The sequence below is a fragment of the Prinia subflava genome, chromosome 15 (assembly GCF_021018805.1).
Source record: "Prinia subflava isolate CZ2003 ecotype Zambia chromosome 15, Cam_Psub_1.2, whole genome shotgun sequence".
Taxonomy (NCBI): domain Eukaryota; kingdom Metazoa; phylum Chordata; class Aves; order Passeriformes; family Cisticolidae; genus Prinia; species Prinia subflava.
The window spans coordinates 13,074,114-13,098,144 of record NC_086261.1 but is presented as its reverse complement, the minus strand read 5'-3'; the positions used below and the strand labels follow the sequence as shown (position 1 = coordinate 13,098,144).

The 24,031-nt window shown below is 41.0% G+C and overlaps 1 protein-coding gene across 1 annotated transcript; it reads left to right on the top strand.

Annotated features, from left to right (window-relative positions):
* The first annotated feature begins 13,672 nt into the window (after positions 1–13,672).
* On the top strand, positions 13,673–24,022 carry MNS1 (meiosis specific nuclear structural 1). Its single transcript, XM_063412940.1, is given in 12 exon segments — positions 13,673–13,860; positions 16,344–16,416; positions 16,418–16,546; positions 16,945–17,034; positions 17,215–17,342; positions 17,821–17,923; positions 18,717–18,946; positions 19,676–19,892; positions 19,971–20,078; positions 20,843–21,100; positions 21,995–22,120; positions 23,712–24,022. Coding segments are annotated over 12 exon segments (1,749 nt in total). The 3' UTR covers positions 23,811–24,022.
* Positions 24,023–24,031: the final 9 nt, after the last annotated feature.

Sequence of the window (24,031 nt, the reverse complement as noted above, 5' to 3'; positions counted from 1 at the left end):
GCCAAACATCAGTAACCTGCAAGATTTGTTAAAGGCTTTACTCTTCGAATTCCCACTGGGGTATTTTAATGTTGACAGCTGTTAAAATTCTCAAACTGGAGCTCCACATCAGTATTCTCTTCCTCACAGACACCTGTAATGGGATTTATCTGTTTTCTTTGTTATTCCCTTTGCTCATTTAAATGTAATGTGCATTTCTCATCAGACCACTGGATTAGTTTTATATAAATTACTAAAATACACAGATACATGAACACACATATGTTTGTCCCAGAAGAACAGAGCATGGTATTTTGGATGTGATTAAAAAGATGGACAAAGATAAATACAGCACTATAATCCTTATGCTTTTCTTTAAAACAAAAGACTTTTTTTATTATGTGGCCAAGAAGGTGCAGCCTCTTGAAGCTCCCTCTGAAATTTTCATCTTCCCTAACCCCTCGTCACTGAGCTGTGTTCTATGAGTGGAGAAATTAATTCTATTTATACTTCTGGTGCTTTACTACCAGTCACAGGCTCCTCCCCTGACCCTCCAGATCCTCTCTTCTGATTTATAGTAGTTAGAATTGTGACTTTATAATGGTATTTTCCTGGAGGGTTTAGGCAGATACTGGGCTAGTATTGTATTGCTTTAAGGATTACTAATTCCAAGGTCTGTGTTCTGCAACCTGTGTGTAAGTAGATGTGCTAATGGGTGTGTTCTCCTATGCCTGATGGAGATTCCTGTTGAACCCTGCCTGCCTTGGTTCGTGTGCGGTGCAGGCAGCTCGGGATGCCAGCCCTGCACCCGCACAGGAGTGAGCTGGAAGCAGCTCAGGTGCAGTGGCTGGTGAGGCTGAGCAGTCCAGGACAGGGCTGTGACAAGGAGCAGCACTGCCACTGCCCCGGGCTGGGCTGGACAGGGCTTTGGGCAGCCTGGGCTCATGGGAGATCTTCCTACCCATGCAGGGGGTTGGGGGAGATCCATAATGTTCCTTCCTACCCAAATCATTCTATGATTCTGTAATATTTGATTTTACAGCCTGTAAATGAGGCAGGCTGCTTTCTCATCAGTCAAGGTCATTTTTTGTGATAAACTGGTTCTTAATCACTTAGATCTTGACAGATCTCTATCAGGCATAGACTTTGGTACTTTAGTAACTCATCTATGGTCTTGTGAGAAGAAACCAGTAATGCAAGGAAAAGATGTAAATACATCATCTGAACAAAATCGCTTCTAGTCTGCCCTGGCTTTTTATTTTGGCTACTTAGGGAACTGGTAATTAATACTGCTATTTTAACGGTGCAACTTTGGCCTTTTAATCCTAACCCCCTAATTGTCATTTTTCACTTCACAACTGCATGCAGAAGCGCAACTCATTATACATGGTATAAATATGGTATACTTTTTTCTTAACTAGTTAACAGAAAATCCTGTAAGAAGTTAACAGTGGGAGGTTGGAGAAAGGAAGTATTTTAATGGATCCAAGTCTGAAAACAGAGAATAAGCAACTTTCTGAAACAAGCCCTCAATGAAAATCAGATTATAAGTAGAGAATACATAGTATCTTTTGTAGAAAAAAAGTATCTCCTAATTTCCATTCTAGTGTTTTCATTTACAAGGCTATTCCTGAGCAAGTGACCAAGGCATATTACTCAAAATTTAGAAAGAAGCATTAGAACAGAAGCATATGGAACAGAAGATTTACTTTGGAACAGTACAGACAACTTCGGAGTTATTAAAAAAAAAATCCCTGCAACATAGTTTGCATGAATAAGAAAGGTAGGTTTTGAATCTTGTTATTATTTTCAATGGTGTAAAAGTCATGTTTGCATATTTGAATAGCCAGATTCTGACATCTCGTCTAAAGCCTTTTCCTGACATAACTTAAAAGCAGAGAGTGCACAGTTTCTAATAATAAAAATCTTTGCTCTTTTTAAACATAGGCACATTCTAGTAAAAAGATGCTACCTGTGCATCAAGCATAAAGAATAATGTTGTCTTGTTGTAATGTGTCAAAATATTCTTTAATGAGAAAAGGTATATAAAATGCATAAAGCAGGATAAACCAGCTACTAATACCTTCATTACTGTCTGTCAACAAATGACAGTCCTATCAGTAAATGAATGAGCTGGCAGGGATAAATGGACAGGTTATAGAAATTGCTTTCACAGTGATCTCTAAACACAGGAGATGCAGGTTTAAGCTTTCAAATTTCAATGCAGTCATTTTGGCAACAGGAATATATGAATGTGTCAGGTGTCAAAAAATGTTTTACTCTTTATATTGCATAATTAAGCTTTGTAGTATTTTTTAAATTTTAAATACCCCTGGTGAAATATCAGTGAGTTTTACCCTTTAAAACTGTGTGACCACTAGCATTATTATGGACTGTGAAATTCAACCTACTAATTATACTTCTGACAAGTATGGTTGGTAGGGTTTTGGCCTTCCAGAATTAATGGACCTCTTTATATCAGAGCTTAATACCATGAACAAGATGCTGATCTGCCCTTTGGTTCCAGAAGGTAATGCTGGGACATAATATTTTTGAGGCTCATTCCAATAATAAAATTACAGTTTTAATGATGGCTCTGCAAACATATGGCAAACAGAAAACACTTCTCATAGATGAAACAACATAGCTTCCATTAAACCTCTGGAATGACTAAACCCAGTAAATTGTTAAACACCAAAGTGTTTGTTTGTTGTTCTTTGTTTAGTTATTCAGCACCTGCCTCCTTCCTCCTTTAGGTATAATCAGCATTAGAAGTATTATTGCTAATCAGGTTGTCAAATCTTAAAGCATATATACAGTTCTTGCCACTTTAAAATTGTACTGCTGCTGCTTCTTTGAAGCTGCACCTGATGTTTACCTGAGAAGCAGGGAAAGGAGACTGTATTTCTCATAAATTAATTCATGAATATTTATATACCAGATGGTTTTTCAAGTGCTGGCCAAAACTGGTATTTAAACAGAGCGATTGAGAAAGATGGAAGAAACTCACGGAAATATCCGTGATGGGGTAGGACATTGTGACTCCCAACATGGCTGTTAATTCCAACAGCCCAATTATTTATGCATTTGGAAGTACATTCCTGAGCTTCACATTCCTGCTTGTGCATTTGATTCTGTAGTTAGCCTGTGCTTTTAAGAGCATTCTTACTGCTGTATATGGCATAAGATTAGCAGAGGCTGAAGGTGTGATGATGCCATTAATATCTGTCCATAGTGTTCCTCAGAAGTCAGACCATGACTGTGCATACTTTGAAAGACAAAGTCTTTGAGATGTGGGCAAAGAGGGAGCAGGGAAAAGTGATGCTTTACTATAAAAGGTGCATTCCATCTTCCCCTTAGTTGTCTGTTTTATGCAATTTAAATTAACTACATTTCAGTACATTTATTTTCATGTGTTTGCCCAAGTACTTTGTCAATTCCTGAGCAGCATTTGCTAACAGACTGAATTTTGGTGCCATCATCTGTTGGCCATGTACAATTGCAGTGTAGGTAGATGGGGATCCTGAAACTCTCCTTGTATTGCTTGTTGCACATCCAGCTTCATTTCTTGTGCTCACACCTTATGTATTTTGCTTTGAGAAAACAAACACATACAGAAGTCTGTGCAGTGGAGCAGCCCTTGTCTGTTGAATATGTCATGTGAATATTGGCACAGACAAAACAGGCTTTTTACAGGGAAATAAACTAGACAGTGTGAAGTCTAGAACTACATCTATAAAGCTTATTTTACATAGCCACTTCATGTCAAAAACTATAGAGGTGGTCCTGATATTTGGCAGCAACAGTATGTATTGAAGTTATTTTTCTGTTTGGAAACTTCTGCTTTGTTTCAGTAAAGAGCTTGACTTGCAGGAGCAAAAGTATTTGAAAATAGTTAACAGTGACTTCATTCTGCTCTAGAAAGTAAAGTTCAAACTCCAGGTTTTTTGAAGTAAAGTATCTTGCTAGTAATGTGTGTTCTCTTCAAGATTAGCTACTGCAGAAAGATGATTGGTTTCTTTGCTTTACCAAAGTGGTGTCTTTACATCCAGCAGATCATCCAGAGACAAGATTTAAAATGGTTCTTACTTGCTGGTAATAGATAAATGCACTGTAATTGGGCTTTTCTAGCTGTGAGGTGGTGTAGTAGTAAGATTCCTGTCTGCACTTGAGGCCTTGTTATCACTAGGTGAAAAACTTCTCTCCATTTGTAGCTTCAGCCTCCATTTATGAATTTCTATCCAAGTCCAACAGAAGAAATAAGTTTGAAGATGCTGGAGAGCTGTCTGGCCTAGGAGTCACAGTTGTCACAATGAAAAATGAGCCTTGGCTACACCTCAGGGCTGCGTGCCTGATGTCTGTGGATGCAAGTCATTGTCCAGAGATGTCTGTGTCTGAGTTGAGCTTTTCCCATTAGCAGGCAGTGCAGAGAGCTCTGACATGATCTCATCCTAAGGTAGATGTTTCTAACTGGCAGGCACACCTGCCTTCTATCCATCGTCAGTAACAAGATTTTGGGAGGTGCTATGATCTGAATTTTGCCAAGATGGATCCCATACAATACAGCCATACTGTCTCTACATTTCTGTCCCAGAGAAACAAACTCCATCACGAATATTTACAAAAGATTGTCAATTGAAAATGAATTACTTGGAAAATCCCTGAGCAACATACTGGAAACTGGCCCAGCTCTGAGCAGAGGGTCAGACCAGACAACTGCCAGAGTGCGGTCCACCCTCAGCTTGTGTGTTTGAGTTTAAAGCAGGTACCCTTTCTCAAGGGTGAGAGCCAAGGGGAAAGCTTTCTCTCTTAATGTGTGTGGGATTGCTGTGTTTGATCCTTAGCAACCAACAGATACATAACATTTATAACTTAGTGACAGATCTGTGCTGCACAGTAAGCTGCCCAGGTGGACTCAAAACTTGTCACTGATTTTTGCACTCTCTTAATCTTCCTGTTTATTCTGTGCTTCATTAAAGTCAATCTCTGCTGGACAGACTGTCACTCAGGCTGGGCCAGTCCTGCTGTCTGCACTCTCTGGGGATCACCCTTCATCCTGATAAATGGTCTATTAGGAGAGCACGTGTCAGAGAGAAACCCTTCATGAAGCTAAATAGATTAGAGCCTCTTCCCTCTGAAGGGTCTCAGTGGAATGGGGTAGGCGTGATCATTAAAGCGGATTTAGAATGAGAAGATGCTGTTCCCCAGGATAGAAGTTACTCTGAGTTTACAAAGGTGTGGATTAATTCTAGTAAATATATAGGGTGAAAACCCTCAGTGTTACCACTTGCCACCAGAAGAAATGCAGTGTGATGGTCTGGAAGTTGCTGAACTTTCTCATGGTGCCCCTTTGGGAATTGAATAGATCCAGCCTTTCTCTGTGCTTTTGTAATACCTTTCTGTACCTGCTGCAATTGCCAGCATGAAGGAGCTGTACAAATTCAATATTCTTGCAGTGCAGTTTAGCAGCTGCAGGTACATTGGGACTGGTAAAATGACCAGCAAAGGGATGGGATTTCTGGTTCTTACAGACATCCTATCCCCCAGCTGTGGCATTGTGAGTCATTGCTGCTCTGTCCTTCACCCTCTAACCACATCATGATAACAGCAAGGCCAAAAAATCCATTGCAAAAGCAAAAGCTGCCTTTGAAATCATGTTTACAAGTGTGACTTAGTACATGACATCACACACCCAAATGCCTCTGGTCCATCTCCTGGTGCTGTCTTTACCTGGTGCAGGTTTCCTCAGGTGGGACATGGGGAGGGTAGAAAGGCTCAGGGTGCTCCTGTTTGTTTTTCTGTAGAGTTTGGGTAGTGGTAGGGATGGAAGATGAGCTCAGTTGTTGCTCTGAGGTTGGTGGATGTTTAGCAGAGGTTGCCTCTGTTTTGCAGACCCTCAGAGGCAGCTTCAAGCTCTCAAAACTGCCTTTTTAAAAAATTACTTTTAAAATATTTTTTTTCTCTTTTACTTTCACCTTCCCTTTGTCAGCATTACTGGGTGAGGGGAAAATGGATTCCAGGCTTTTCCACACAGCTCTCTGTGTCCTGAGCAGCCATTTCCATTGGCAGTACAAGTCTCCATGTCACTGGTCTTGAGCTTATTCACTGCTCCGTGGATGTTTGGTGTTGCAGGGATGCCTGTGGGAGAGGAAAAGCCTGTGCAAAGAGTAGGCAGGCGAGATCTTGGTGCTTCTTTTTTGTTGCTTGAAGGAACATGCAGAAGCTCTGATTTTCACCCTTGTTGGAGCCAGTCCAACAGAAATATCTCAGTTCTCTTGGCACCAAAGAGAGTGGCAGGTCCTCATTGGTGGCATTTGCACCAAAAACAGGGAGGGAATGCTGCCAGAAGACTCTCTTGTGAGAAGAGCGGCTATCACCTAGGGAGAGGATAGAAAAAGATTATGCTGAGGAAGTTAATTTTTGCAGTAATTGTTCCTAAACTGCATCTTGCTTTTTGCAAGAGTAATATATTCTCTGTCTGCCTGGGAAGATTTGGTAGACAATGGCTGCAATGATGGTACAAAAGTTGAAAGAGGTAATGTGGGGGAGTTCTGGAAGACTCTTTTCAGCTCTCTTTTGTTGTCATTTATTTAAATGCAAATCTTTCAGGAAAAAAAACCTCGAAAATCTGATAAATATTCAATTGCCTTGGTGCATTCATGAATGTGAGGCTGAGGTTATGGAAATGGTGAGTCATACAGAAACTTGTCCAGGGAAAGAAGGCACTTCTGTTAAAGGGAAGAGCAGGGGACAGCAAACGCTTAAATTAAGCCAAGGCCTAGAGTGTATTTTAGTGTCTTCTAATGGTGAATTTTAAAGGTATGCTATGTAGGAAAACAGTCACTTTGGCCATGTTCAGGCAGACCCAGGCAGCACTGCATTCAGACAGCTGCAGTCAGTGCAGCCTCTGCTCCCAGCTCCATGGAGGACAAGTGCCTGTGCTGTACTGTGAGAAAGGCAGGTGGTGACAAAGCCTGAGACCAGGTGAGCACACACAACTGGAGTCAGAACTGAGGGTGTAGAGGGCGGTGTCCAGGAATGGGGTTCTGCTGTGCTGGTTCAGGTTCTGGTTTGTGCCAGCAGAAGAGCTCTCTCCAGGCCAGGATCCTCTCCCAGGGCTGGACACAGTCTGATGCAAACAGACTCATTTTCCCTTTGTGTTCCTTGGTAAATCAGTGTTTGTTCACTGTGACTTTCTCTCCCTGGGCTACATGCCCCAAAATGGGGCCTGGGGAGACCCTTCTTTTCCTCTGTCAGCCCTGAAAAGGAATATGAGAGACAGCTCCTCCACCTGAACAACATTATGGAATGCTATAAATATGTTAATTCTCTAATTTATTAAGGTTAAAACTTACTTGACCTATTTTAAAAGTGTCACTGTTTCCAGGGTATCAACAATTAAAAAGGTGCCTGAAAGAGACCTCCAGAAAAGCTTGGATGTATGTCATGAATGTCATGTTATTTCATGGCTTTACATTTAAGCATCTTAGTTACTGCATCACCTTACACTTAGAAGATTACCAACTAGAACAGGGTCAAAACCTTGGGTAAATGAAATCTGCAGGGCATGAAAAGAATCCACAGTAAACATCTTTTGTTTGTAGGTACAGATGCCATAAAAAGTGTGGTTTGGTATTTGTTGTGTACTGGCAGTGTTATTCTTGTCTATTTGTTATGTTTGTGTCATCCTTCACTTTGAGTTCATCCTTCATTCTGAGTTCATTACAGAGCTTTGCCTTACAGTATGACATGACTAAGCTTATGTTTAACATTGTTATTGCTATTATTATCATTTGCTTGTAAGCTCCCCCTATTTTATTCCTGAATTACGTGTTTTTAGCAATATTATTTAGAAAATATTTAGAATAATAAATTTGTCAGCAAATGTCTAGGATTTTTTTTCAGGTTTTACTCAGATCATTTTAAACTGTTCAAATCTTAGATAAGATAAAATACAGTTTAGTAGAGCCTATAAATGTAACTTTAACATTCATTTATCACTGACTGGGACTGGCCAGAAAATTACTATTTAGATTGGGTTTCCATAAATTTTGGGATGAAAAAATCTCTCTTTTTTTCATGGCTTCTGGAGGAAAAAGGGACAAATTCTCTACCTGATGCCATTGAGGGCATGGAAGGTGGATCTTCTACATCCAAAACTATTGGCCATTTAGTATTAGCTATTATTTAAGATATATATCACTCTATAGTCTACATTTTTACATCCCAGTTTGAAGGCACATTTTAATTATTATTGGTTGGTTGTTTTCTTGCTTTCAGTTGAGGACAAACTGGTACAGGGACTCAGGCTCAAGGTGTCCAGAGAAGGATTTCTGCAGGGGGACTCCCTTCTGCACCTTAGGTCCAGCCTGGCTGGGCACCTTTCCCAGCCTAGGCTGTGTGCAGACAAACAGGATGCTTTGCCATGACTTGCTAAGCCAGGCAAGATGGATATTTGCTGCCTGGAAGGCAGAGAGGATAAATTTTTCAAATACTGAATAGCAAAACTTTGAAATTCAAAAGAAGAAAGCCCCCTCCCCCACTAGAAATAAAATAAAAATGTATAATTCTTCAGAAAACTGGCATATATTACATAACAAGCAGATAAGAATGAATTGTTCCTTTCAAGTCAGTTTTAAAAAGAGGAAAATGTTTAGAAAGTGGATCTTGCAGTCTAGATAAAAGCGATTTTGTTTTATGCCGCTGCCAGTGAAGAGTCCTGCTGCAGAGGTAACTTCAAAGTCAATAAACAGGAATGATTTAGAAGACACAGGATAAAAATGAATGAGTATTAAACCAGAATTAATCCACTGCATAAGCACTAAGGAATGTGCATGTGTTCCTAACAAATTGATAGTGACATCCATTTGGAATCTCAGTTTACATACATAAAAAAGGTGTAAGTGAATGTTTCATCATCTAATTGTAAATGCATTTTAACTGAAATGCATGAACTAACTGTTGAGGATCAAGTAACTTAAATTAGAATATCTACAGTATATAAAAGCAGACATGTCTGGCCAGATGGTGTGAGAATGAGAAGTGACTGGATTTCAAATAAAAAATAAGCAACTAGAAATCATGTGCAATGGGATTCACCTGACCACCACACATTAAAACAACCTGCAAAGAAGAGATGAGGCAGTTTAAGAGAAAAGTTTCTATGCTGGAGGAGCAATGAAAAATCTCATTTAACAGAAATACTGTGTTAGTCCTGTTTTTTGCTTCTTCTGTCTGCAGAAATCAGGTCTCAACAGAGCTCTTGGTTCCTGGAGAAACCTGATGAGAGATGTCATTCCAAACCCACTGACAGAGAAGAAAGAGAAGTAATAGTACTCACATCTAAATGAAGTGAGACAAGCCCTGAAAAATGCTTCACAACAAGAGGAAAAATTGAGGAATTAGGAGTGCCCAAAAGAATACTTTGTAGTACAAACACGTGTGGGATGGGAAGAAAATATAAACAGGTAATGGAGATCAGAGAGGGTAGAGATAATTCCTCTGAAAATACTAAAATTAGGTTCTTGAACTACAGGAGTATTGCTCTAGTATACATCTGAATAGATAGAGAGTCAGGTTATTTATAATCTAAAGCAAAAAGTCCATGGGTATTGCTTTCAGACATACATAATATCTGAAGGGCAAGCCCGTGTAAAATGTTTTCCAAATGAAGTTGATTAAAATTTCAAAAGTTTGGGGGGTTGGGAATGAGAATTTCCAGCATTTCTGACAGTAGAGGGAAAGTAGAAACTGCTCATCTTTAACATATCTTGTAAAATTCTGTAGGTCACCCAGTTTCAGGTTGTGTGCCCTTATTAAAAGACCAGGAATGTTTCTGGATTAATTACAGTAAAAGCAAAGTTGTTCAACAGTGGTATTTATCTGTTAGGACAGATAACAGTGACATAACTGTTAATAACAGGCAAGAATCAGTGATCACTGATTCTTGCGCAAGTGACAGAAAGGTTAAGTTAGAGATCTTAGAGATTTCTGAAGGAGGATTTTTTAGCCATAGGGGACAAAATGAGGGGAAAAAGGGACTGACAAAGGTTGTATACAAAGAAGCCTTTAATGAAGATTGCCATAAGGCAAGATAATAGTCTTTGAGTGTTATGAACTGCAGAAACTGCATGAACACATTATATTTTAAACACTTAATCTGTTTTACAAACTATGTACATTCTTCTGCTAAATAAGATGAATTGGGATTCAAGAAGCAGCACATCCTGACAAATCTTCTCCTAAAGGCATCCATTAATATAAATCAACAGTAGCAATTTTGTTTGATCATTTATTTGCAAGAATCATTAAGGTTTATTAGCATAATTATTCCCTGTGGGACTTCATGTCACATAAATGAAAAATGGCATTATCAATATTTAAAAGATAAGTACGTAATGTTCAGAGTACTTAAACAGTACCCTGCAGGTGGTGTCCAGCTGTAGCAAATTATATTAGGTTTGATTTCTAAATTCTAGAGATTTAACTAGAGACAAAACTTGTTGTGCAAGGCATAAGCACACAGCCAAACTCTGTAGTTACTCCTTACTGTACATGTGTGTAACACTTTTCTGATTTCAAGAAAGCAACTTGTCTTAAGATACCAAGGCGAAAGCAAATGTTGCTCACTGATGGAAATCCTCCTATAATCTTGTCTGTCTTGTTTTTAACAGTTCTATATGGTGACCTGAAATTTTCTCAATGAAATAAGACAACTTTCTCCCTCATCTCAGTGGAGACATGGAGAAAGGCTCTGCTTTCCTGCAGGAGCTCTGAAACCAAAATCAGCTGGTGCCTCTGTAGCAGCTCTGTGATCATTTGGTACTGCCAATGAGCTTGGCTTACAGGAGCACTTTTGGAAGCTGACACAGGGACTGAAGCACAGCAAAGCCTGTGGGTAATGCTGTAGCAGGAACATTTCTCAGACACAAATCTGTGGGCTTTGTCTGGCCCACAGCAATGCAGAGCCAATTCATTGCTTCACTGAGGAATTTTGTTGTTGGAGCACAAAATTGCTGTTTTAGTAGCAAGAAAATGTATCAGTAATCACTATGCACTCTTTTCCTCTCTAAAAGCTCTTGAATAAAACATCAGTGATTTTACTAAACATGCCCCAGGACTCCTCCAGACACATCCCTGTGTGGGGCAGGGAAGCAGAGCCTCCACCAGCCTGGGGCTCATCACGACGCTCTGCCGAGGCTGCTGGGCAGGAGGAAATGCCAGCATAAGAGATGGATGCAGGCAGCAGAATGACTTTCACCTTGCTCTCAGCCCTTCCTGGGACTGATGTTTGTTTTCTGTTATTACCCTTCAGCTGCCCTTTCCGTTGGTTGGCTTGAGGTTATGGCTATGGATTAATTTGTTTAACACTCTGTTGTTGGCAAATGACATCTTTTTTCTTAGTATTCTGCTCTTTGCTAAGCTCCCCTTTGGAGCTCCCCTTTTAATTATTCACAAAAGCTGAACTGAACTCTTTGGAATTAATTGTGTTTGGTGGTATCTTGCAAGAATGAAAGGGATTCTGCTTTCTTCCAAGTACATTTCTTGGTGCTTTCAAGTCTGCATACAAGTTAGAACCCATGCCAACCCCTGGACTTGGTGCTTGCTGCCCGGGGAGTGGGCAGTCCCCAGGCAGCACATGGCATCTCACCCTTTGCCCAGGGTATACTTCTGTATGGGTGCTGCTGTGCGAAGGGCAGTAATGCTTGGACTTCCAAGTCACTCAGCCTTGGAAATTACGGATCTTCCTTCCAGAGGTGTATGTTCTGATGGCATTGCATACAAAATACTGGAAAGAAAACCATGTTCAGTGCGTAATGACAGCCAAAATCAGCTGGGAGGATGATCACTGGGTGGAGGCCATGACTGGCTTTAGTTTTCCCTCTACTCATTCAGTTGGGCCCTTCAGCAAATGAGCTGCAGGCAGGTTACTCAAATGCCTTCTCTATGCCCCTCACAGAAAAGACAAGGATAGGCTAGAGTAGGAAAAAATATAATATTTCCTTTCAAATGAAAGGCTACAAATGAAACTTTTTATCTTCTAGGGCACTTCTTGTCAAATAATTTTATCAGAGGTCTCATGTTAAAATCTCAGTAAACAGATACATTTTAAAAAACCTTTTACAAACAGAACTTTTATACTCCTAAACCTTTAGATTCTCTAAAAATCATTTCCATTCAATTTCCTAAGTAAGGACTCAGTCCTTCTGTTTGAGCGTACGATCTCTGTTCTCTTTCATTAGTTATGATAGGTAAGTGGATAAAGATCTTGCTGCAAAAATCAGAACTGTCATTATGGTGGTGTTCTACAACATTCTTTGCAGAAGAACTGTATTTGCTGTCCCTGGACCAGGTATTTAAAAAAAATTCTTAGAGGTGAAGCAGAAAGCCTGGTATTCTTAGCAGAAAGCACTTGTGTGCTCCCCTCAGAAAATGGAGTCCTACAATTAAATACTTACTAAACCCACATTTGTCTCATCAGAAACAGATGTAATTTTTTAACACATTTGAAGCACTGAGTATTTTTGCTCCTTGTAATATTTTAGTTTAGAGTCCATAATGTCACGAGTAAAAGATTGCTTCTGCCAACTGCTGCTATGGGACATTTTCCCTACTACTGCAGGATAATTAAAAAAAAAAATTAGTGCTAAGACTTTGTTGACAGTGATAGCCCCATAGCTGCTAAATCTGCTATTCCATCCATCACTAATCTCAAGCAAAGTAAGCATTAGTTTCTCTGTGACTTATCTAGGTCCTTAGTAGATCAATAGCACAGCTCAGATGTTTCAGTCTCTTCCCTGTTAATTCACATTTATCTTTTCATCCAAAGAAGGTAAATTACCTCACAGAGAAGCTGTGTTATCCCCAGTAGTGGTTTATAATGTTGCAAAGTCAGCATGACCCACATATCTTATCTCAGCTGGAATGCATTTGTCACTGTCTCATGTTATGATCATCTGGTAAAATGCCCTAGAAAAGAGGTAAACCTGCAAAATGGCTGCACAGTTTTCATTTAATGACCTTTTCTGCTATGTGTTCCTGTATCACCTTCAACTGAAACTGCTAAATAAAGGGAACTTACTTTTTCCCTTTAATGCTCCGTTTCATCGTTTTTACCATTAGCATTCCTCAGCAGTCTTCACTTCTGCTGGCAGGAGTTCATCAGTGGGTGCTGGTACTGAGTTTAAGAACTGACTCATTTATTGATTCTGTGTTAACCCTGAGAAAGGACTGCTGAGTTTAACTCTACATTTGTACAGTTGGCTGCTGATTACATAAAGCTTTTCAGGCTCTAGGAGGATTTAATGCTCTTAGGAAAAAGAAATGAGCACTGACTTATGGCAGTAACCAGGCTGCTGCAAGAAGAAATGCTGTATGGAACAGGAGTTTGATAGCAATTATGCAGCTGGGACTCACTCCTTTCCATACTATAGGAAGGTAGATGTTTCATTATCTGTTATTCTAAAAACTTCACTACTATGTAATGGAAAGAAAACTTAAATATAAACACACTCTATTTCTGAGAAATAGAAATAGCTGACATAGCTGGTTGCTGAAAGAGTGCATTTTTATTCTCCTTCTTTAGAAGAGCAGAGTAACTCTGCCTGGACTGAACTCTGCTCTGCAAGTGTGAAATCCTTAGGTCTTTAAATGGGAAATTAATCAGTGCCATCAAGGAGCTCTGCTTTTTGACATGAGGAGAGGCAGGTCTGTTTTCAGCACAGCGCTTGATTTCTTCCCAGATGAGAAGGTGCGAGGGAGGCCCCTCCAGGGAGCAGCGACTCGCTGTGACCGCACAGCTGGAGGAGCAGCAGAAACAGGTGCTCCCCTCTCAGGTGGGGCACCCGACTGGGCTGACCTTGAGGAGGAGCAGAACGGGATGTGCTAGGAGGGCCTGGCACAGAAATGCTGGGCCAGGTGCAGGTGAGCAGAGAACAGCAGGGAGGTGCAGTCCGGGCTGGAGAGTGTTGCGTTATGCCCTTTGCTGACCCAGAGATGGGGCAGCTGAGAGGCATTTAAAACACTTTTATTCCATTTTCAGTCTCACATGAAGGGTGAGACAGTGCAGGTGTTATAACTCACACCATCACAATCAGAAGCCAACTATTTCCTAATTACAATACGTTATAAGCATTTCCTGACCTATCAGCATTTGCCACACAATGCTGCTAGCGCCTTAAAGCAAATCATCTAGAATTACCCCTCATGGGTCCTACTACAGTGCATCTTTCATAGTTCTATTTCTCTAAAATATCTAGTTTGATTTGCAAGGCCATCCTTTGGAACTTGTTTCCAGTTCCATTTCTTGCTCAACAATGTCCATCCTATTCCATGGCATTTCTAAGTTGGCATTTCTTATCTCAAAGTTTGCATACAGATGCACAAGGCTATATGAAGCTTCTGTCAAGCTCTGAGAATTCTCTACAAATCCATTTCCCACTGGAGAGCAGCAGTGCTTACAAACTGAATAAGGGAAACTTGTGGCTGCATGTAAAAGGATGGAACAATTAAGATGCCCAAGCTTTAGGACAGCAGCCTGCCATTCCTGGGGGTGCTTTCAAGAAGAGATGAAACCAGCAGTTGTATCTAAGTTGAGGGAAAATTATTTTCCATCTCTTACCTATTCCATTTAACTGAAGAATAAGGCAAGGGCATATTGGGTGTTTCTGTGGAGTTTCTGGGTAATTTTCCCTTCCTTGTTCTCTATGCGGAGTGGCTGTGTGCTGGAAGGTTATTTACCTTCCTCTGGAAATCTGCAGGCACAGTTTACTGAGCTGTCCCTGTGGCTTAATTTATGTTGGGGAAAACAATCAGGACATTAAAGGTAAGAGTTTCTGAGCACAAACTGCCGTAAGGTGTTGAGGACAAAAGAATTCTCTGGTTGCATTTTTTTTTTCTTTGTATTTTAAGCACACTTCAGCAAATGTGAAATGTGTAGGAAATAAAAGAACAGTAAGGCTCCAAGAACTGGAAACCACAAAATATTTTTCCATTGTGAATCTTTCAGGGTGTCAGTCCTATGTTCTGTCTTTTCTGTGAAAGATACACTGCTAACAAATAGTTTACATGCAAATACAAGCCACCTGTTAATTTTATAAAGAACTTTGTGAACTGGCCCATCAGTCTCTGGTATATATTTTGTTCAAGCATTTTTACTCCCACTTTTCTGTCAGAGTGCCTTGCTGTCCTGGAGACTGACTCAAGGCATGTTTGTGTTCTCCTTCTAGAGGGTTGCTGTTCCAAAAGGAAGATGTCATCTGAGCAAAAACGACATTTTACATCTCAAGGTTATTTGCTCTTATTTCCTGAAGTGAAGGGCAAGGACTTTATTTTGTTTTGTGTTTGGTAAGAAAGAAAATTCTATTTATTTCCAGTGAGGCACAGATGCGTTTACTGAGGAGAAGGGACAGCAAAAATGTCTTTTGCATTTTTATCCCCCGCAGTCCTGCCACCTCCAAACTGTGAGCACTCACAGTCGCTGCTGTGCCAGAGTAGTTTAAAAGTTCCTTCTTTCTAAGTCAATGCCTTGGAATCATTGGGGATGGGGGGACGGGTTTGACATTTACTTGTTTCCTTGCCTGGTATTGAAAAGAGTATAGTGGTAACACCACTTGCAAAGAAGAATTAGGGAATGTTTATGATCTGTTTCATCTCTCTCTGCTTCTGTCTTTTTTAAGACATGGTCTCTTGTAGTTTATTCCTCCCTTCCCCAAGCGTTGTGGGAAAACACTTCTCTCATTAAAAGGACTGAGAATAACCAAAGCTTCAGAAAGAATTCCACCAATCTGGGAAAAAATGTGAAATATTTAAAATACTAAGTGTTCTCATCCCAAAAAGATATAGACACATCTGGTACATCAGTAGAAGCAAGTAGACTTGTTACCTAATTCTCAGAGGCGTTCTTCGCTTAAGCTTTATTAATTCATTTTATAAAGTAGGTGACATTAATGAATTTGAAACACTGCTTTAAATAAGCTTAAATGTCTTTAGTTTTACTTAACTGTGTGGAAAGGAACATTAAGGTGAGGAAAGTGGGTGGGCAGAGTTTGGGGAATTCAGTGCCACAACATTATTTCCTCCTTGGAGCAGAATCAATCCGGAAAAACTTTCGAGAGCAGCTGTGCTCTGTGTAAGGTCTCCCTGGAATATTGAGGGTTTTCTTGAATAAAGCAGACTGTGTACCAAGTAACATTACCAGGATCATCTGTTTTGGTGATGTTCTGGCTGTTCTGTTCTGCCCTGTGCCTGTATCTCCCGTACCTGCTGGTGATTCATCGTCATAGCTGTGAAGGAGAGAAATTCTTAATTAAACGCTGCCACCTGGGGTTTGTGTTTAGAGGTGACTCAAGTGCATTAATTTAAAGTCGCGATTCAAGAAATGCTTTTAAATCTCGGCTGAGTCCCCCTCGCGGTGACGTCACGAGATCCTGGTCCCGCCCCCTCTGGGGTCACGTGTCAGGGCCGGGTCACCATCTTGGCCAATCAGCGAGGGAGATTTCCCGGAAGTGAAACCGCGCCCTGGAGCCCGGCGGCGCCGCGCGTTTCCACGGCAACGGCCGGCAGGATGGTCAGAGGGAGCGGGGGGGCAGGGGGGGGAGCGGGACCGTGAGGGGAGAGCGAGACCCTGAGGGGAGCGGGACCCTGAGGGGAGGGGGGACCCTGAGGGGAGCGGGGACCCTGAGGGGAGCGGGGACCCTGAGGGGGAAGCGGGACCCTGAGGGGAGCGGGATCCTGAGGGCAGCAGGATCGGGGGCGGCGTGGGGAGCGGGACCCTGAGGGGATCGGGATTGAGGCCGTGTGGAGAGCGGGACCCTGAGGGGACCGGGATTAGGCGCGGTATGGAGAGCGGGGGCAGCGTGGGAAACGGGACCGTGAGGGCAGCAGGGTCGGGGCCGGCATGGGGAGCGGGAGCGAGCGGGTCTCCGCGGATGTCCTGCGCCACCGCCTGTCCCTTGTCGCCCGCAGGATTCCGAGGAGCGGGAATGGAGCAGGCGGGCGGCCCGGATGCGGGCCGAGATGGAGCGGGAGCGGCGGCTGGATGAGGCGCTGCGGGCGGTAAGAGCTCAGGGAAGGCTGAGGAGAAGGGCTCGCCTGGCTTTGCCTTTGGCTGTCAAAAGCTTTCCCTATTAACAATCATTCACTGACTTGTATAGTCCTGCTTGACTGCACATTCTCCTTGCGTTCTCCCAATGTGCGTGTGCGAGAGTTGGTTCTGAAAGTGTTTGTTCTGCTCAGGCAGAAGAGAACAGAAAGCAGAGAGCGCTGCAGCTGGAGCGAGAGCAAAAGCTGGCGGCTGAGCTGGCGAGGCGGGACCTTGAGAAAATGAAAGATGAGAAAATCAGGCAACAAGTCAGAGCAAACAGGTAATTCAGACATTTCCCAGCTGTATCGAATTGGCTGCTGCTGTTATCAAGATTTGGGAAAGCTGGAGCAGGAGTGGAGACGACTCAGACCTGGAAGGAAAAGTTACTTTGAGATGAAAGTGTAATAAACAGTTAGTTTTAAGCAAATTTTGTCAATAAAAACCATTGATTCACAAAATTTTCATTTTGAATATAGGTATATGTACACTTGGGCATATCTGTGAGCATACACGTATATGTGTACCTGTGCTTGTATAGTTAGAAGTGAAGTATGCAGAACTGTTGATAGCACTTGTAGAAATATAGGTAGCTCTTGGGTTTAAATGGATATTTTTCTATTTCTGCCCTTTGACTACTGCAATATTTTTCATCAGGGTTGCCCAGATTAAAAATACTGTGTTTAAATAGTGATAGAAACTTAATTTTTTCCCCAAGATACCTACTCCCTTGTAATAGGATAATTTTTTCCCCCCTCCAGTCTTGAACTTCGAGAGCTAGAAAGAAAGCTGAAATCTGCTTATATGAATAAAGAACGAGCTGCACAGATTGCTGAAAAAAAAGCTATCTACGATGAGAAAATGGTAATTTGTGTATCCCCACACCTGAGTCCCGTAACTCTTTGTATGGATTGTGCAGAAGATTTTTCCTTTGACCTTTTTAATCTGAAATATTGTTTAAGCATTCAGTGTTATTGAAATTATATTTTGTATTATGAAGGATTAATTAACCAGTAGTAACTAGCTATAATAAAAGGGTTTGCTTTGCCATTGCAATTGAAGGAGTAGTGATTGAATTAGCTGTATGACTGGTTATAGTTGTTATTTTACTGGTTTTGTAATATTTATCCAAGTCAACACTCTTGATATCCTTTGTACAGTGGTGAATCCTTACCTCAGATTCTGGTTGTTGAAAACAACGTTACTGTTGTCAAACAGTGACCTGGGTAACTTCAGAAAGACTTTGTATTTGTGTATAGAAAGCTACTGGTGATCAGGCAGGTGATTGTGATGCTGTTAATGCTTTCTACAGAGTTGAGTGCAGGCAGCTGCACAGCAATGTGCTCACTGAGGGTGTTCTCTAGCCCAGCCTCATCCCAGTCATTGTGCTGATGTGAGTGAGTCCCACCTGTGCTCAAACACTCAATACTTTGTTCTTTCAGTATTTTTAGTGCTCCTCAAGTTGGTCAGATCTCGAGGGTGCCCTTCAAGGGTTTCCCTGACTGGATTAAGCTATTTTAAGGCTCTATACAGACTGAGGTGCAAGACGTTCATTTCTGGTAATGCTGCATAATTCCTGTCTGTGCTGTGTATTTTTTCATTACAAGTTGTAGCAGCAGGAGTGAAAAGGAATCTTGCATTGCCTTTTACCCCCTAGAAATGGGAGGATGAAGTAGCCCAAGAGATGAAGGAAGAGTACGACAGGTACCTGAAAGAAGAAATGTCTGCAGAACTGAGGCGAAACCAGGAGAAGAAGATGTACCATCAAGAACTGGACAAGCAGGTTGAGGAACAGGAGAAGAAGAAGCAAGATGCTTATGAAGAGTTTCTAAGAGAGAAACGCATGATTGATGAAATTGTAAAAAAGATCTATGAAGAAGATCAGATGTTAGTTATTTTGAATTTTTATATTTATTAATTTAAAACAAAGCAACTCATATAATTCTGCACAGAAAGCTAATTTATGTGCACCTGTTCCATATGGACTAAGGCCCATTTTAGTTTTTTTTGGTCCCATTTTACTAACAAGAGACTGACTTGCATGAATTTTCCAGTTGAATCTTCAGAATGTCACAGTCAGTCTTGTGTCCTTGTTCCTCAAATATGAAATCCAGCTTATTTGCAGGAGGGCTTCCATTGGGCCCATCATTCTGGACGCAACAGCATATTACACATTTCTCCTCACCTTGTGTCCCTGCCTTGCCACCAGATACTTTGTTTGCATGTCTTAGGAACAGGGAAGGAGGTTTCTGAGGGGAGGGTATTGTGTGTGGAGGGGGAAAGTTTAGTGTAAATAAAAAGTTGAGGGGCTGTGGTGCTATTGGGCTTTCTTTCCTTCTTTCTCTCTGATGGGGTGTGTATAAAATGCAGCAGCAGTGAATACTTTTGTGTACAATCTATCTTCCAGAAAGGTGTTAGACACGAGATTCCCTTCTTGGGGCAGTTTATTCCTGAGTATTTTCAATTTAGCTGTCTAGTTTCTAGATGAATGGTTAAGAAGAGTCATTTAAATCTTAGTCTCAGGAATATGTTGTTAATGGTGAGCATCTGGTTGATTAAATGTTACTCTGCAGTATGTTAAATAATTATTTAAACATTTTTTTTCCATTTCTACAGGGAAAAACAACGGAAGTTAGATAAAATACGAGAAACTCAGACATACATTGAAGAGTTTATAAAAGAACAAGCTGTTTGGAGGAAAAGGAAACAGGAAGAGATGGAAGAAGAAAATAGGAAAATTATGGAATTTGCCAACATGCAACGACAAAGAGAAGATGATCGGATGGCCAAAGTTCGAGACAGTGAGGAGAAGAAACAGAGAGTTCAAAACATGGTATCAAAACTTGAAATTGTAGAAAAACTTGTTGTATGCTTTTGTCTTTCATTTAGAAACCTTTCTTTCTTGTAATAGCTTGCCAAGACCATGGAAAGAGAAGAACAGAGGCGTAAAGAACAGGAGCAAATCCGCCAAGATCTGTACCTGGAAGAACAAGAAGCCATGGAAAGGAAGAAGGAGATGGTAAGTGCTGGCAGGTACATGAAGGGGTTTTCCCCACACTTTAGATCTCTAGGTCTGCAGTGTTGTTTGTGACTTTGGGGTTTCCAGTTATGTTCTAGCACAAAGTATTTATTTTCAGCTCTATTTCCTAAATGTTCTCAGCCAGACAGGCAGTTTGTGCATTAGCTTAGGTTTTGGAGGGAAAATCTTGGACTTTGAGTTTCCTTTTCTGTTCCTAATGTATTTAAGTTTTCATTTCAACCAGGAAGACAAGGGAAGGTTTTGAATACCCTTATGGCCCCATTTATGTATTTATTTACCTTGTGAAGGAGAATACCAGTAAGTTTCAAGTTTAGTTTAATTAAACTAAGCAGTTTAATTAACTGCTTCTGCATGTCTGTTCTGTCATGTGGCATGTCCTATGGGCCTGGCCACACTTGGCTTGCCTTGCTGTGGGTGACAAAATGTAACATAGGCTGAGATAGCAAACATTGCTGTTTTTAGAGTATTGTTCAGGATGACTGTCTTTTTAACGCCCTTCATCATAGTGGAAAAAAAATCCTCTTTGGTTTTGGACTTAATTTTGAGAATCTTGTGACATTTGCCAAACTGATTAATACCGGAGGGCACTGTCAGATATGGCATGTTTGCTCCAGTTAGTTATGCTAGATGTTAAGAGCTATAGTAAATTTATTCCAAGATAAAAGGAGTAGATTGGCTGCTGCTGCTGAGAATTTTTCACAAGATGCTCAGTAACACTGCATTTTGCTAAATTTCCTTGATAGGCAGAAATTGAAAAGAGAATAAGGCAGCGCCTAGACTTAAGGCAAACATACGAAGAGCACTTAGCTCTCAAGGCAGCAGCACAACAAGCTATGAGAGAAGAGGAGGAGGCTCTGCGGCAGCAGATTTTGGCCAAGCTGGCCGAGGACGATCGCGTGGAGCAGCTGAACGCACAGAAACGGAGAATGAAACAGCTTGAACACAAAAAGGCCGTGGAAAAAATCCTGGAGGACCGCCGCAAACAGTGCATTGCAGAAAAAGTAAGAGTTTCACGTGCACCTTTGGTTTGAGCACAGTGTTTGATATGGGGATACTTGTATTGTGGACAGTGCTGGTGTTGCTAGGGAAAGGTGATGGGAATTGCAGAGAATAGCGGAGGGAACCAGGATTTCATTTTGGTTTCTGACAAGAAAAAAGTATTTTTAGAACTACCTTTTTTTGTGGTTCAAGAGATTGGGGTGAACAACATCCCTTCCCCCCTGTGTAGCTGTGTACTGCAAATACCTCTCCAGGAGCCATGAGATCAACAACACAACTACTCTCCAGTTCCACATCCCTGGTCAGCTGCTCTGATAATGATGTGTGAGGAGAGGAAGGCCTAGCCTTGCTTTGAGGTTGTCTCTTTTATTGAGATCTGAGGAAGAAGAGGTGTAAACTGAAACAAGACATGGAATCCCATACTGCTGTTTTCAGACCTTTTTACAGGTTATAAATCACCTGTGTAATGTGAATTGCAATTTCCAGTCATGAGTGTGAGAATTCAAACCTATTGCTCCTTTTCCTGGATTAGAGCAGTAGGGCTGGAACAGACTAACATGTCTGAGAGACAAAAAGCCAGCAGAACTGAGCATTGCCTGCCTTCAGAAGGGCTTCTGACACCAAACACTTGGATGACAGACTCACCCCTGACTTGCCATTCAGTTTTCTCTTTTGTCTGAGATTGTCTTCCAGTTGCAGGACAGGTATTGATTAAACAATGCTTTGTGGGGTTTTACATACACTTTTCCATCCTCTTCAAGAGAATTTCCTGTGACCAAGAATTAGTAAGTTCAAAATTTACTCTACTAAAATTTTTTCTCTTTGTGCTGTTATGGAGAGCAGTGGAAACAAATGTTCACAAGCTGAAACAACTCAGGAAAACTTGTTTATTGTAGGAGCGTGAGCTTCAAGAAAGAGAGTTAGAGAAGAGGAGACAAGAAAGTATCCGTGCAATTATTGAAGAAGAGAGACAGAAACTCTTGAAAGAGCACGCATGGAAATTGCTGGGTTATCTTCCTCGAGTAAGTGAATTGTATTTTAAATACTTTTAATGTCTGTCCTGTAAATGTAAATGTACAATTTAAATTTAAAACAGTGTAAATTGTTTTTCTCCTAGATAGCTTAAGGTGAAGTTGCAGAAGTGTGGGAGTTCCTGGAGTCAGCTCACCTGTGCTCACCTCTTCCTTCTGCTTTTGAGTTGGGACCCATTTACAGCACTGCTCTTTCTGCTGAGGGGCTTTGGGCTCTTTGGCACTGTTGATGCCTTGTACAGAACTCACTGAAAGCTTCCACAGGGCTTTGCATATCCAGTGCTTGAAATATGGAATGTGAGTTCTGCAGCAGGGCTTCTCCAGCTAGAAGGGGGTCCACCACATCTTAAAATCTGTTCCCATTAAATTTCTCAGTTGGGCTTTTGGCAGCAATTGCTTGCAGCTCTGGCTTGTCTGCCAGGTATTCCATAACTATGGACTCTGCAGCAGTGAATGAACTGCAGCATTTACTGAAACATTACAGAGCTTGCTCTGTTCATCCCTGTGTTTTTAAAAGTTAAAAAGATGGAAGCAGGCATTGCAATTGGAATAAACTACAATTTATTTTGTATTGTGGTTCATAATTGGAAAGATCTCCTAATGGTACACAAATGAATAGAGAGCTGTCTTAGGAATGTAAAAATGCATTTACAGTAGAGGGAACTATCCAGCTGGTTAAAGAAATTCTGCAGTAGTGGAAAACATTAAGTAGAGCAGAGTTTAATTTTTATTCAAATATTAATACGATAATTGGTGCAGGAATTTGTAACACTTGGAGTGAGTTGTTCTCTACAACTCTATTTAATTAAAGGATCATTCATATTAACAAAATTTTGATAAACTTTTCTGGTTTGAATTTGCTGCTCTAGAAAGCCTTGGCAATTTCAGTGTCCAAGGCTCACACATGTGCCATGTATGATGTTCTACTTTTCTGTTCTCTGCTTCATCACTGTGTCTGAGTTGGGTGCTCCTACATCACAATACTTCACTCAAAATGGTTAAACAGCAAAGTGTTACCAAACTGGAAACTTTCCAATACAAATGCAGTTGGTTACTTTTCCCTCTTTTTTAAGTGCTGCAAGGTATGTTCTGTGGGGCATACATATTTTTAGCAGTGAAATAATTTAGAATTAATTAGAAATTTAGATACCTGCGTGCCTCAGCTTCTCTTCCCAAAAATATGTGTTTTGATTAAGTTGTCCAGCATTACTTGATTTCCGAAGTTCTCTCTTTGTATGAGCTAATTCCAACACAGGTAAATGTGGAGACAGAGCCCCAGCCCAGCCAGGGCTCCTCACTGCAGCTGCTTGATTTTACTGAACCTGCTCCTGTGCTGCACTGAGCAATCACTCCTGTGAGCAAGAGAATGCAGCTAAATGTTGTCTTTTGGCAGAACAAAAGAGGAGCTCTGGGTTAGCACTGATTTGTAACTCACCTGTTCAGGATTTGTGATGGTTTTCAGGCCTGCTTTAAAGATAATATAACAGATTATTGATACCATCTTTTCTTCCATAGAAAATTAGAGCCATAGTAATCTCTCTACTTTGTTTTACCTTCTGATGTTTCTTTCCTGTTAATGCAGGGAATACTCAAAGATGAAAACGACATTAACATGCTTGGAGAAGATTTCAGGTTGGCTTACCAGCAGAGAAGAGGTAATGAACTTTCAGAAGAGAGCTGAACCTTCCCCCAGCTCAGCTCCTGTTTTGCCACTAGGTGTCAGCCGATTCCCAGTGAAAACTTCCATTTGCTTTTAACAGTGAGGAATTCCCTTTTTACAGCATTAAAAGCCTTCATTTTGAAATTGAAGTTTTAAACAGATGAGCAGTTAGTTTTATACAAGTGTGTGCTCCACTTGCATTTTTCACCAATAAACTGTTCTGGAGTTCTCAATTATTCTCA